Source organism: Microcebus murinus, chromosome 12 (assembly GCF_040939455.1).
Source record: "Microcebus murinus isolate Inina chromosome 12, M.murinus_Inina_mat1.0, whole genome shotgun sequence".
In the NCBI taxonomy this organism is placed as follows: domain Eukaryota; kingdom Metazoa; phylum Chordata; class Mammalia; order Primates; family Cheirogaleidae; genus Microcebus; species Microcebus murinus.
In genome coordinates this window covers 88,894,052-88,909,252 of record NC_134115.1, presented here as the reverse complement: position 1 = coordinate 88,909,252, position 15,201 = coordinate 88,894,052, and the positions used below count along the sequence as shown (strand labels likewise).

The 15,201-nt window shown below is 58.5% G+C and overlaps 1 protein-coding gene across 1 annotated transcript; it reads right to left on the bottom strand.

Annotated features, from left to right (window-relative positions):
* Positions 1 to 1,507: 1,507 nt before the first annotated feature.
* PRDM12 (PR/SET domain 12) lies at positions 1,508 to 14,592 on the bottom strand. Its single transcript, XM_012754509.3, has 5 exons — positions 14,370 to 14,592; positions 12,546 to 12,736; positions 10,885 to 11,040; positions 3,191 to 3,302; positions 1,508 to 1,914 (listed from the first exon to the last, which is right to left on the bottom strand). The coding sequence occupies exons 1-5, from the start codon at positions 14,590 to 14,592 to the stop codon at positions 1,508 to 1,510; spliced, it is 1,089 nt and encodes a 362-aa protein (XP_012609963.2).
* Positions 14,593 to 15,201: the final 609 nt, after the last annotated feature.

Genomic DNA, 15,201 nt, shown 5'->3' with positions numbered 1-15,201 from the left:
GAACCCTTCAAGAAGGCCATGAAAATGGAAAAAAGCAAAGATATTGGGGAAGTAACACAGTAGTCGGCTGACAACCAGGAGAAGTCTGCCCAGCCCTTTTTAAGATGTGCACTTGCTTTGCACACCAGCCCACCTCTTTGGGATCTGACATCCCATCCAGAGTCTCGGCACTTTCCATACCTCCTTGTCACGCAGACAAAAGTGTCCACCCGTTCAGATGCTAAATGATAAATGTTCCAAGTAATTTTTATTTTAGAATACAAGAGAGGTACAAATGTATTTACAGTTATACATATACAATGAAATAATATATATCGCAGTTTCGTAAATATCATTTTAGATAAATATTTACAAAGTTAAAGTGACCATCTCATGGAAGTAGAACACAGTTTCTTGAAAACTCTATACATTTTATACTTTTCATTAATATTATTATAGTTTCCTTATTTTACAAAAACGCCCTACAGGAATTCTGGTAAATGACTGCAAGGTGTGAGAGGCGACACCAGAGGGCGCGCACGGCCGCAGTTTGGGGAACTTGGGCAGGGACGAGGGTAAGTGGTTAAGTGTGGGCAGGCGCCACGGAACCCAGGATTGGGCACAGCTCGGAAGTCCTTTCCGGGCTGAGAAGCCAGCCTGGCCTCCCGGGCAGCGGCTCCAGTCTTGCCCTCCTCTTGCTGGGGGGTATGGGTTGGGAGCGGTTGGGGGAACCCGCTCCTTCCCAAACATGATGTCAGAGCTGAAGGAGAGGGGCCACTAGTCCAACTCCTTCATTTTACAAACGGGGAAACTGAGGCCCACAGAGGGGCAGGGTCTTGCCCCGGGTCCTACATTGGATTTCCGTCGTGCCTCCACTCTCAGCCTGCCTGGCACACCGCAAAGTACTCGTGCCTCATCCATGCCCAGGAGCCGGGCTGGGAGCACGGTGGCCGGAAGGGGAGAAGGGCCCGGGAAGCGCAGGGCTCTTCAGGACGCTTACCGCTGCCCCTGGGCCTCAGTGGTTCCCAAGTGTCCATGTCGCGTCCTTGACCCGGGACGCTTCAGGACACCAGTCCCAGCAGGCAGGGGGCGGCAGAGAAGGCGTCTCCTCCCCGCGCCCAGGCCACACTAGCACCGGGAGGTGTGCGCTCTCCATTCCGAACCACGGAGCTCTCCGCGGGGCACGTGGGGCTCTCCTCCCCCCGCTGAGGGCCCTCGGAGACCCTCAGACCTTTTTCTCCTGTCACCCCCGCGAGGGATGCCAGCCTGGGGGGCCGGCTCTTTAGAAGGATGGGGACTCCGGGGCGAGGCCGGACATGGGGACCCCCCAAGGGAGGCGGCTGAGCAGCCGCACCAACTGGCTGTCCTGTGGAAGGGACGTCACCGTCCGTGTCCTCCTCCGCGAAACGGGGCGGAGAGCGTTTGCCTGGGGGTCACTTCTGGGGCGCTCGCCGGCGCCGGGGCCGCGTGGGCCGGCAGGCAGAGGCCGGACGCCGGGGGCGCGCGCGGGGCCGGGCGCGGCGCGCGCTCACAGCACCATGGCCGGCAGGTGGTGCGCGGCGGCGGCGGCGGCGGCGAGCGCGGGCGCGTGCGGGTGCGGCGCGGGCAGCGCGGGCGAGTGCGCCTGCAGCGCGGCGCTGGGCGGCCGGTGGCGCGCGCTCTTCTGGTGGGCGCGCAGGCCGGCCAGCTGCGAGTAGGCGCTCTGGCACACCTGGCACTTGTAGGGGCGCTCGCCCGTGTGCAGGCGCACGTGGTTGCGCAGCGTGGACGACTGGCTGAAGCGGCGGTTGCAGAAGCGGCACACGAAGGGCTTGTCCAGCGTGTGGATGCGCATGTGCGAGCGCAGGTTGCTGCGCGAGTTGAAGCCGCGGTGGCAGATGACGCAGCGCATGCGGCCCGCGGTGCCCGCCGCCGAGTCCGCGGGGTGGAAGTCCTCTGGGCGCGGGCGAGGCCGAGGGGCAGGCGGGGAGGGGGAGAGAGGGCAGCCGCGTTAAAACCCGCGCCCCGCGGCCGGGCACCTGCGCCCCCCACGCGCCCCTCCCAGGGCCCGGCCGCCTCCGATCCCTGGGTGGCTCTGGGCGGACTGCCTGGGGGCGCGGGCAGACGGACCCCAGGGCCGCGAAGGGCCCCGGTCACTTAGGAGCTGGACTGCTCCCGATCGTGCCGTGAGACCTGGGGACTCGGCGACTCAGCCTCGCTGACCCTCAGCTTTCTCATCTGTAACGTGGAACCTAGTCCTACCTCACGGGCTGTACCCGATTGCCCGAGAAGATCAAACTGTCGTCTGTTTAAGGTTTACACTTCGCCTGCCTTAGCCCGTGTGCGAGCAGCAGCGCCTGGCTCACAGAAGCCTTCCATAAAGGGTGGGAACTATAATACCCCCCCCCCGCAAAGAAACCCGTTCCATTTATTCATACCACACGTTTACTGAGTGCCTACTCCGTACCAGGGACCTGCACCTCCATGTTCTCGTTTCTGAAATGGAGGTGACAATAGCATTGCCCCTATAATTCTGTTGCAAGGATCAGAGAAATTAAGGCTTGTAAAACAGCCGCAGAGCAAGGGTTCAATAAACTAGTTCAGGAGCCTCAGGTTAATCCTCTAAAAATAAGGATCATCAAATTTCATAGGGGGTTTATGAGGACCCAGTGGTCCATGATACCTGTCCAAGGTTTAGCCCAATTCTTGGCACAAAATAGGTCTTAAGCAAATGTTCCCTATCATGATGGGCAGTGTCACTCCAACACACGCTTATACTGAGCATCTACCCTGAGCCAGGCCCTGCACCAGGAGCCAGGGACAGGGCAAGAAAATGTACAAGTTGTCAGGGCTGAAAGGGAACTTAGAGATCATCTTGCATCACACCTTTCCTTTACAGATGAGGAAACTGAGGCACAGAGCTGTTCCCGAGATTGCACAGAACTCAGTCCAGGCTCTTGCTGTCCAGCCCCTATCTGCTCCCACCACACCACATTGCTTCTCTGGGTCTCCCCCTAAGACAGCCTATTAGGCCCCAAAATCAGGAGAACCGTCTTCCACCCATGCTTGGCCCAAGGGGGTGGCTCCAGGGTCATTGGCCTCCTTGGACCAGTAGGTCCCATCAGCTCAATGCTGCCAGAGGTTGAGCCAGGGTCCCCCATGTTCTCACTTTCTCCCCCCTCCCTGGGCTTCCCCCTCCGTGGGTCCCCGTGGCCCCATGGGGACCACCTACCATGCTTGTTCTTTTTCTGCTCCTCTTCTAGCCCTGGCACGCCAGGGATCCCTAGGAAGGTGTTGTGCGAGTTCCCATACCACACCAGCAGCTCCTGGTCAGGAGGGATCATCTGCAGGGAACAGGCAGGAGGAGGTCAGGGAGGCGGCAGCTGGGGGCAAGTCAGAGGTGCCTGCACGTCCCTTCACAGCCAGGAGACATGGGTCCAGTGTCAGCCCTGAGAAAGCCACACTTGGGCCGGTGTCCACGGAGCCGGCCCAGAGGCTGCACAGACACGGAAGGGAGTGTGTGGTGCCCTCCGCTGCCCAGGCCTTCTCGCCTTCTCTGTCCGAGCTCCGGCCACGCGAGAGCCCTCCGAGCCGGGGGCAACGGCACAGGAGGCTCGCAGCAAGCAGAGGCCACGGCAGACAGAAAGACTGAAAACCTTCCGTTTCTCACCCAGGGGGCCAGAGTCGGCCAGGCCTCAGCTGCAGGGCTGAGCCAGGTGCTTCTCAGGGGCGTGGGCTGTGGTACCTAGTTCCATCCTGCAGGGTAAGCTCTGGAAACATCTCTTCTCCAAAGCCCCCACAGGCGGCTCCACGCCCACGGGCTCCCCTGCCCGGCGCGAGGCTCTGCGTGACTCCGTGCGCGCGGCAGACGCCCGGTCTGACTGGCGTCTCCACCTCAGGAGATACCAGCCTTACACCCACGTCACCACGGCCTAGGTCTGTGACAAAGAACCCCAGAAGTGATGCTGGGGTTCCTCACTCTCAGGGGAGGACCTGCCCCAGGGAAATGGCGATGGCTGTGGCTCAGAGGGTTTTGCAGTGACCCTGCAGGCAGGGGGGAGGCCTGCCCTGGTCGGCACTGACCACAAACCCCACACACCCCAGGATATCCCCAGGGGCCCCCCAGGCCTTTAGTGAAAGCCAGTCACCCCTCCCCAGTGGGGGACCTTCAGGCCCTGGCCAGGCAGGGCAAACGAGAGAAGGGACAGCCCCGCACTCCCCCGAGGCCTGGCCCCCCCCCACCTGCTGGCTTTGGCACCTGCCCCTGGGGTGCCTCTCCAGCATGCCCAGAGAGTGGGCACCTGGACACCCCGAGGAACAGCTGCTTGGCTTTCCTGGTGGTCCTTTTTTAGTTGAAGCACCAAAGATCACGTGGGATTCCATTTAGGGGTGTCGAAGCCACCCCAGGGTAGGATCTCCCCATGACCTCCGTTTGGTTCTGGCCAGCAGGGGCCCGTGTCCACCACACCTCCCTTCCTCTGGTCAGAGCCGGGAAGGCCCTCTGACCACGGCAGCAAGCTCTGCTCGACCCTGAAAACAGGGAAGTTGGGAGAGAAGGAGTGGCAACAGGAAGGTGTGAGGGCACTTAGGGGACCGCCATCATCCTAAGCTCTGCCTGGAGCCACCACGTCCTTTCCAGCTGACCCCACGGCCCATGGGCATCACGGTGAGCCTCAGGGTCAGCAAGTGACGAGCAGCCAGCAGATAGTGCCACACCAACCTGCACTCACGGCGTATGTGCATACAATAACCAAGTGCAGCCCCTGAACCTGGGAAAATTGGGTGGTGCCTCAGAGAAAGTGGGCAGATTGGAATCTGGCACCACAGGAAAAGTCTGTGGCTTCTCGGGGGTCATTCACAGTCACGGCCGCTGCCCAGGAGGCCAGTGGGTCAGAGGTGGAGGCCCCCGCTGGAAAAGGGACAGAAAAGAAAGAGGTTTTGTGAACCCCTCAGAAAGTCAGATGATGGAACTAAAATATTTTTGATGAATTAATTATGAAGGAAGCTGCTCTACAAGATGGTGTAGCTGGGCCGTTGGTCACCAAGACCCTGCGTGACCTCAGGCAAGTCACTTTGCCGCTCCTCAAATGAAGGGCTTGGGGAACATGATCCCTGAGCTGTAAGTCACCTCTGGCATTGTCTTGCCCTGTGGCTGCAAGTCTCAAATGAAACCATTTATTTATTTTAAACTATTGAGTTATAAATTTCATTTATTTACTAGTTAATGGGACAGAGTTTCACTCCGTTGCACAGGGTAGGGTGCCGTGCCATCATCACAGCTCACTGCAATCTCCAACTCCTGGGCTCAAGAGATCCTCCTGCCTCAGCCTCCCGAGTAGCTGGGATTACAGGCATGTGCCACCATGCCCGGCTAATTTTTCTATTTTTAGTAGAGACGGGATCTCGCTCTTGCTCAGGCTGGTCTCAAATTCCCGAGCTCAAGCAATCCTCCCGCCTCGGCCTCCCAGAGTGCTGGGATGACCAGACAACATTCATATATCAAGGCAGTTCCACCTCGATCAGTGCCCACCCCCACCGACTGTCTGAACACGCCCCTCCAAGAGTTGGTACTGCAGAGGGCTCTGGCTCAGCCCTGGGGTCAGATGTGTCGGGGTCCACCTGGGCACCCCACCTGCTGAGCAAATGACCTTGGGCAAGTTGCCTCATGTCACAGGGCCCCAGTCTCCTCTGGCCTGAGTGATTGTCAAGGTTCAGCGGGGCCACGTGCATAAAGCGCTTGCATAATGGAGATGTGGAAGTGCTGGTTATTACCCCCCACCCCCAGCTCGCCAACCTCTCAGAGAAGCTGGCAGCGCTCCCTAGCGCATTGAGTCCCTGCGGGAGTCCCCAGCGAGCCTGAGCCTGCGGTGTGGCAGAGGCCGCTGGCACCGCTGCAGCCCAGGAGCTTTGCTTTTGGTGCTCAACGAGAGCGCAGGCTAGACCCAGGTGAATGCCCAAGGACACCAGCCCCACACCAGTGCCACTGCTTCCTGGCTCCGTGTCCCCCGGGAGAGGAGCCCACTCCTCCAGCACAGATGTGGGGACAGGAGGCTCTGCAGTCCCCCACCTGACGTGCCCTGAGCCTCATCTTCACCTCCAGACTCGAGGCCTGGGAATCTTATCCTAAGCCAACACCAGCCTTTTAATTTTGATTGCAAATAACAACTATCATTAAATATACACAAATAAATATAACAATAATAATAATAAAGTGATGCTGGTGAATGAGGATTGGAGCCAGATCATTTTTGATTATACAAATCTTGAATATTATTATCCAAAATGATTATTTGCAATATTATTTTTCAAATAAGAGCTTTGATGGTAACTGCTTCAGCATGAGAGAGTCATATATTTATTAACACATCTTTTAAATGTACTAAAATTAAGTTTTCTAATAATTTAAAAATTAAAACAGCAATGCAGCCACCTGGACAAAGGTGGGAACCTGTATGAAGGGGCATAATGAGAATAACTCTCCCACTCTGGGTGCTAGCTACTGCCGCTGGTTTTCTGTAGGTCTTTCCCTACGAGGGTTTGTCATTTTGAGATGATTAAAAACTGCTGACTCAAGGCTTGTGGACAGCAGCACGATGGGGTCTACATGATGCTTCTGGTTTTAAAAAATAATAATAATGAGCACATATTACTTCCATACACACACAAAACAAAGCAAAATTTTTAAGCAAGAAAATCTATTAAGAAGAACATCCCGAGATTGAGAATCACACACCATCCCCAGAAGCCACCAGCGCAGGGGAAGCAGCCTCTCCTGCCCGGAGCTGAGGCGGGGAACTGGTGTCTCCCGGCCCTTCAGAGCCCAGGCTGGCCTCTGCCTGCTGCCAGGCACCCTTCATCCAATGAACTCCTACGATCACACACAGGAAACCCAGGAACCTGCAGCTTCCTCCCTGAGATGCTGGAATTATAAGGCAGAGGCTCCTGGGGCCCCAGCCGGCCTGCCTGGGTGCGAAGGCCACAGCCACTGGCCTCTGCGGGAGCTCCAAGCCCCAGCTGGGGCTCGCCACCAGGGCTGCACAACCAGAATCAGCCCAGCCAGTCACTCACTTTTCCGGGGAGCACAGGCTGGCTCAGGACACACAACAACAAAGCAATTTCCCAAAGGAACGGAGTCCCAGTACCATAGAATCCATATCACCAAGACTCTGCCCCAGTCTGGCTGACACATTACAACGTGTGCCTCTTAACCGCCCCTGCCAGCCCAGCAGCTTTGTCCTGCCCCACTTGCTGAATTTTTACTATAAATTGGAACTGAGGTTTGGGGGTTGTTTTTCCCAATATAAATTCATGCTCCACCATTGAACACGCTCCCAGGAGGCTCCCAGTCCCTCCCCCTCCCCTCATGTGCTGAAGCCCTGGTGTAGAAGGATCCGGTGTCATCTGGACAGACATCAATTGCCATTGTACCACAGATGTCCCGACACACCAATTAATAGAGTTCCAGCAAATAGATATTGGCCAGGGAGGCCACAAGGCATGGTGACCCAGCGCTCCAGCTCTGGGACCAGACGGGCCTGGGTTCAAGTCACAGCTCACCAACCCTCACCTCCTCCAAACTCAGTCTCATTGTCATTAAAATAGGGACGTAACAGAAGGCACCTCTCAGGACCCAGCAGACTCTATTTTTTTAAGGTGCTAAGACCCTTTAAAAAATCCTTTTAAGGCCAGGCACCATGGCTCACGCCTGTAATCCTAGCACTCTGGGAGGCCGAGGCAGGCGGATTGTTCCAGGTCAGGAGTTCGAAACCAGCCTGAGCAAGAGCGAGACCCCGTCTCTACTATAAATAGAAAGAAATTAGTTGGCCAACTAATATATATAGAAAAAATTAGCCAGGCATGGTGGTGCATGCCTGTAGTCCCAGCTACTCGGGAGGCTGAGGCAGGAGGATAGCTTGAGCCTAGGAGTTTGAGGTTGCTGTGAGCTAGGCTGATGCCACGGCACTCTAGCCTGGGCAACAAAGTGAGACTCCGTCTCAAAAAAACCCTTTTATTCCTTCAACACTAGTGCCCACATGCTATGTGCTAGGCACTTTCTAGAAATGTCATTTTAGGCACCTGAGGGTATAGTAAATTCCGTGACTAAGTAAGGCAGGAGACTGCCCAGGGATAAGATGTCAGGAGGTCCACCAGCCCCAAATCCTGCCTGGGGGTTCTGCACTGACCGCCAGGCCCTGGAACCCCATTGTCTTCCTCTCTGTTATTTCGTATTTGTGGAAAAGCTTAGAGCAGCAATAGTATATTATGTTTATTGAATAAAGATGTTTCTTCCCAGTTTTTGGCAAGTAATGAGTTACTGTTGTGAAATATAAATAGCAGTTCTGAGTGGCAGGAAGATTAAGAAAACAGATCACGGTGAAGGTCCCTCTCCTTGGCTAACTCACACACATGCACAGAACAAGCAGCCGATTTATTCCAGAGACATCCAGGGAGTGGCCGGGGTGGGCAACAATGGGCTCTGGTCTAGCCCAGGAGGGCTGTTCGGGCCCTGGGCTTCGGCCTTGCCTAGGTGACAGCCACGGACACCCAGATGAATGAATGACCCGGTAAGTAGAATCCAACACTGGGACAAAATGGTTTGAGAAAATTGCCACCGTAAAAAAATGAGTCCAGCTTTACTTGTTAAAAGTAACATGATGGTATTTTGTGTTTGTCATTCACTCAAACTGTCCCTTCTTAGTAGGCTTGCTAACTCTATAAAAGCATTAACAGCCACATCGGTGGATCTATCTATCTGATATATATGACAGGATGTGTGTATATACACACATACTCCCACACGTCCACATGGCTCCTGGTCCTCTTTTATCAGCTTGTAGCAAATGTACATGACCCTTTTTTTTTTTGAGACAGAGTCTCTCTTTGTTGCCCAGACTAGAGTGAGTGCCGTGGCGTCAGCCTACCGCACAGCAACCTCAAACTCCTGGGCTCAAGCGATCCTCCTGCCTCAGCCTCCCGAGTAGCTGGGACTACAGGCATGCGCCACCATGCCCGGCTGATTTTTTTTATATATATTAGTTGGCCAATTAATTTCTTTCTATTTATAGTAGAGACGGGGTCTTGCTCTTGCTCGGGCTGGTTTCAAACTCCTGACCTCAAGCAATCCGCCTGCCTCGGCCTCCCAGAGTGCTAGGATTATAGGCGTGAGCCCCCGCGCCGGCCTGACCCTTTTTTCCTAATCACATAGACTCAGAGCCCTCTCTGGAGACACCCTCTGCCGCCTCGCCCTCCAACTCTGAATTTCTGCGTAAACATCTATCGAAATTTCCCGACTCTGCCTTTCAGCCAGCGTGACCCGCACAGCAAGATGAAACTCAGGCCCCCTAGTCAGCCCCAGCCAGGAGCCCTCCTGCCAAAGCGACGTAGGCACTCCTGGCCTGTCTCCTATGCCCTGTGCCTGTGTGGGAGGGACAGGATCTGTGTCAGGGTGGCCGCAAGGGTGTATGAATGTAAGGATGTGTGCAAGGCGAGGCGGTGAGGGTGCGGGAGCATGCTCTCTGCTAGAAGTGGGGGTCACCTGTACCGGAAGCTGATTCTAGGATGGGGTGGTCCAGCCACATGGTCACAGGAGCCACCTCTGTCCCCAGCCTGGGCTGCCTTCAGCCCTGCTCCCTGCCCCACCGCTGTCTCACCTCGCTGGAACCCTCGTCAAGGAACCGCTCAGCTCTGCCTTACCCTCCACCCGCTCGCTGGTCCTCCAAGGACCACGCCAGCTGGGACCCAGGCAAGGCGTCCTGTGGTCAGCCCTGTGGCAGGTTATTCAGAGACAACCCGAGCTGGGTCCCTGGAGGTCTTAGAAAGGCCTGGAGGCTCTGAGCCCCAGGGAGAAAGAGGAGCATGGACTAATGCCAGGGGTTCTCTGTCTCTGCGGGGCTCCTCCAGATCCCCCCAAAACACTCAGCCAGGCCTCAGCCCCAGCCCTAGAGCCTGTGCTTCTCCCCACACGGGAGTGGGGAAGTTTGGTGGGAACAACTTCTCTCCCCCCCCCACCTGTGTGCGGGGGTCCGGGGCAGCTTCCCTTACTCCTGGGCCAGATTTCCTGCCAAGGGACACTGTCCAGGGAGGGCCCCGACAGTGTGGCCTCAGCAACCTCTGCTCAGCTTGCTTGGCACTGTTGGCCCTGCCCAGACACCTGCAGCTTTTCCGCCTCTGCCAAGCTCCTCGCCACCAGTGGCACCTGCGCTGCCCCTCCCTGGGCACCTTCCCTGGCTCAGCCCTCAGCCCCTTCCAAGGCCGCACCCCGCACCCCCAGGACACACCAATACGCCATGGGAAGTGACATTTACCTGTCTGCCAACTGCCCTTTCTCTCTCCTCTGAGGAGGCTCACCCCCCCCCCAAAAAAGTGCCCTGCCCGAGCTCCTGAGCCTGCCTGCCACCAGGGGAGACCCCGTTTTCTTGTCTGCCAACTATAAATAATCACGAATCCTTCTGTTCATGACGATTTAGTATAATTCATAGCCAGCGTCAGGGAGAGCCTGGCACAGAGGGAACTGCTGCTGAGACTAGAGCCATGACCCCAAGTCACTGGGGCCCATACATGCAGAATGAGGGGCGCCCTAGCCGGAGCAGACACATGCCCTCCCTCCCGCCCAGCGCACTCCCTGCGCCGCCTTCCTCACCTTGCTTTCTGTATCTTTACGACCCCAGGACACCCCCAGCCAATATCCAGGGACCTCCCCAGTGAGGTGCATACACTTTGAAGTGCTGTTCTTTCTGACTGCCACAGAAAGCTTCCATGGACCGCATGTTCCCAGAGACCATGCCGAGTGGGCCTCGGCCACGGCCCGTGTCAATTCCCCTCTGTCCGCCGTGGTCCCGGGACACAGCTGCCCTGCACACTCCCCGCCCCTGGATGCCCTGCTGGCTCCTACACAGCACACACACACACACACACACACACACGCACCTCGATGGCCTTGTAGAAGATGCTGGTGCCAATCTGGACCACCTCCAGGTTCTGCTCCTGCTCGTTGCGGGCGCACTTGATGTAGGTCATCCAGCTTCGGTGGTCCTCCTGGCTGGCGTCGATGAAGTAGCGCACCGTGCCGTCCTCATTGAACACCTGTGCGCAGGTGGAGCAAGCACCAGGTGAGGCAGGGCTGTGCCACGTGTGCGGTCTGCCGGCCGCCTCCGCACACTCTGTCTCCTTCCCCACGACAGCCCCAGCAAGTGGATAAAGCTATTCCCAGCTGTTTTCCAGCTGAGGAGAGGGAGGCTCAGGGAGGCTCAGCGACTTGCCTGAGGCTAGCCAGCTAGAAGTGGCCAACAGGGAGTCAGCCTCCAGGACCCTGGGATGACCATGATGTGCTCCTGCTGCCATGTGCTCCCCACCCCCAAGAAGTGTCTCCTAGGGTCCCTGACCAAAGTGGCCTCCAGCCCTCTTGGAGGAGGCATCCATGCTCCCCAGGCAGGCAGGAGCACCAGCAGGGACCTCAGACGGAAACAGGAGTCTGGAGAGGGAACGCTGGCTCGCTGGTGGCACCCCAACCTGGCCTAAGCTCCTTCATGGGAGCTGTCACGGGCACTTAGAGGTCAAACTTCCCAACCAACTTCCTGATCCACCAAGGACTAGAGGTGGTAACCAACCCCTGGCCCAGGCGTCCAGAGGAGGGAGCCGGTGAGGTGAGGAGAGGCCTCTGGGCCACCCCGTTCCCTGCCTCCTGCTCTTGTGACCAGCTGCAGGGTTTGTTTCTCGCTTTGGCCCCTCCAGGGTCTGCCAGTTGAGGGGAAGCAGGAGCAGGAAAGAGATTAGGAAGGAGAGGGCGCACCCGTCTGGCCTCAGTGGGTTTCCAGTTCTGCAGGTGAGAGCTGCAGGAGGAGGAAGCTCTGCAGGAGTGGCTTTGACCCAAGGGCAGCCCTCCCTGGCACCTGGCACTGGGGGTGGGGATTGGGGTCAGAAGGCCTGAGATAGAAGCCTCTGAGCTTCAGTTTCCTTCTGTGAACTGGGAACATAACTCCCAGGCTGCTGAGATCAGCCTGGAGCTGACTAAATGCGAGTTCAGAGTTCAGCGATGGATGACCGCTTTGCATGCCATTCTGCCTGGAGCGAGAGCTGTTGCTGAGAAGCCGGGGTCTCCACCGCTCTCCACTGCCCCCACACCTCACTGCAGGCTAGTATGGCCTTGGGGGTTCCCCTTGCTGCTTCCAGGGGAGGGGGGAGATGTAGGTGGCTGGGAGTTCGCTCCCAGGGATGGCTCTCTAGCTCTGGTGGAGACCCTGGGCAAGTGAGGACCCTGGGCAAGTGACGTGGCTGCTCTGGGTCTCAGTCCCCTCATCTGCCAAGTGAAGCCAACAGCAACCCAGCTGTCTACGGTTGTCTGGAGGAAGGAGGGTCACGTTCCTCCTGAGGACAGTTTTCACAGCCCAGTTTGGGGAAGAGCCTCCAGGCAAGGTGAGCCCCAGGGATGGGGCAGCTTAGAGTCTCGCCACTGGGTGCGTCTGGGCCGGAGCACCAGCAGCTCCCAGCGAGAACAGAAGCGGCAGCAGCCGGGGTGCCCGTGCCACCCGTCGCCTGTAGCCCGCGCCCCTAGCCAGCCCCTGCGCCCCTTGCCCGCAGCCCTCGTGTACCTCCCACATGAGATTGTTGTTCTTGCAGATGTCCACGTGCTCCGGGGCGATTACCCGGCCAGTGAAGGGGCCCATCTCAGTGCCCGCCTTGATCCACGTCTTGGAGAAGATGCCGAGGCCCTCGCCGGGGATGGAACTCTGCGCGATGATCACCTCCGCCGGCAGCACCAGGCTGGATAGCTTCTGCACCTCTGCGCGTGGGGACAGAGGAACCGGTCAGAGCCGGAGGCAGAGGAGGCCTTGCCCTTCCCCACCAGGCAGGGACTCCGGCCCGGGTCCTGGCCAGCCTGGAGAACTCAAGCCGGCCCATCTCAGAGAAGTCATGGGGTGGAGGTGGGTGCGGGGGGACAAGTGCGGAGTCCCAGAGATCAGCACTGGGGCTCATTTTTAGGACCAGGTTTTAGTTCCTCCAGTAATTCTCTTTCGCCTTCCGCGCTGAAAAAGTTTAAGAACTAGGGAGCCATCTGCAGCGCCTGGTTTTACAGATGGGGAAACTGAGGCCGCGTTCAATCCGGGCCTCGTTCGCATAGTGCTGTTCTAGGCGCTGGGGCCGGTCACTCGGCGCGCGCTGTGCGTCCGGCACAGGGCGCCTGTGGAGGAGTCCGGGCGCGGCCAGCGCGCGGCGGCGGACGTGCTAAAGAAACACTCGCAGCAGCGGGCCGGCTCCGCTCACCCTGTGACCCCCGGTGGGCCCGGGGCCCTTTCTGCTCCCCAGGCTCCGGGGTGCCAGGGAGGGTGGCGCCCGGGATCACAGGAGCCCTGAAGTCGCCTCTCTGGGCGGCGAAGAGCCCCGGCGGCCCCCAGCCCCGAGGGTCCCCCGGCCGGGCCTCCGCGCCGCGGTGGGAGCAGCCAGGCGCACAGGGGCGGCCTCCGTGTCTTACAAGGTTCCCCTCTAAGCTACCTGGGAAAATACCCGGCGAGCGGGCCGGCTGAAAGGGGGGGTTAAACGGTGTCCATTGCGGCGCAGCCGGCAATTTGTCACGCTGTTAAAGTGATCGCATTCATTCGGCTCCATTCGAAAGAAATTGCTAATTCTAAATTCATTAGCCCTGGAAGAATGCTGTAGCAGTAAATTGTAGCTCAATGCGGAGGGGACTTGTTTAAAAGGGGCCGAGGAATTCCCCTTACAAAAAGGGGGGATTAGATGGTTGACATAGCGTGAATGGAGTGGAATTAGTCTTCACGGTAAATTAAGAGAGGAACAGAAACCGTGAAGGGGAAGAGAGGGCGACGCGCAGAGATGCCAGCGCCGGGGAAAGATATTGTTTGCGGGTTGATGAATGAGGAATAAGAACTTGAGACATCTTAAAGAAAAGAAACTTTTCTCGCTCTCTCTTTCTGTCCCTCGCTCTCTCCGCGGCTTTCTCTCCCGGCCCGCCTCCCGCCCCCACCCCAACCCCCGCTGCCTTTTAAAGTTCTTGGTTTAAGTGGGAACTTTCGCGGGTCAAGCCCAAGTTAACTAAATGAATTTAAAACCCCTTCTTTTTGAGTCAACTGCTATTACACGCCTAGTAAGGCTTTAAAACGCCGGGAACCCGCCAGCTCCAAGGGGGGAGAAGAAGGCAGGGGATGGCGGGGGCGGCGGGGCCCGACGGCCGGGTCGCCGGGATCCGGTCCTCCAGCCGCGTGGGGTGTGGAGCTGCCCCGCGCCCCACCTCGGCTTGGGTGCTCGGGGAAACTGAGGCGCGCGGAGCTTCGGGAGCGCCCGGGTTGGCAGGAGCAGCAGCGAGGCCCAGGAATCCCCGCCGCTTGCAGTGCGTCGCTGGGCCGGGAATTGGGGGTCGCCGGGAGGAGGGGACAGGCCCGCCCGACGGCGCGACTCACCGCCGGAGAAGGACTGCGCCAGCACCTCGGCAGTGAAGGCCGTCTTGGGGCTGGCGTGGTGGCTCTTGTCCTCGAAGAGCTGCTCGCCCAACACGTTGCGCCAGCGGCCGTACAGGAAGCTGTGCAGGATGTCGGAGGTGATGACCTCGGCCAACGCCAGCCCCGGAGCCTTCAGCCCCGTCTTGAGCACCAGGGCCTCAGCCGGGAGCACGGAGCCCATCATGGGCGGCCCGGGGCTCGCCGGCGCTGGAGGACGGCCGGCCGGGCGACTGGGGAGGTGGGCGGGCGAGAGGGAGCCGAGGAACGAGAAGAGACGACTGCGATGGAGGAGAAAAAGGAAGAGGAGCAGGGGGAGGACGGAGAGGAGGCAGCCGCAGGAGGGAGCGGGAGGAGGGGGGTGACTGGGAGGAAGATGAACGAGGGGGAGCGAGGCCGAGAGGAAAGAGATGGAGAAATCTGCAGAGATGGCAGAGGCGGCGCGGAGGGTGGAGAGACGCGGGTGGAGGCAGAGGCGGTGCAGGGGTGCGGGGTGGGTGGGAGGCGGGCGGCTGCGGAGAAACCGTGGCGAAGGCCTCTCAGACGCGCGTTCGCCTCTCGCACACCCGGTCGGGACCGTCTTCCCCTTGGCAAAAATCTCAGCGCCTTTATAGGAGCCGCAGTGACCCTCCTAATTGGTTATTAATGACCCCCTGACGTCGGAGGACAGACTTGTTGTACCCGGCCGGCTCGAGGAGCCTCCGCCGCGAGAGCGAGGGGCGGGGGCGCGCGGACCGCTCGGAACAGTCCCCCTCCGCTCCTCCCTCCCTCCCGGGCCCTTCCTTCCCCCTCCTCT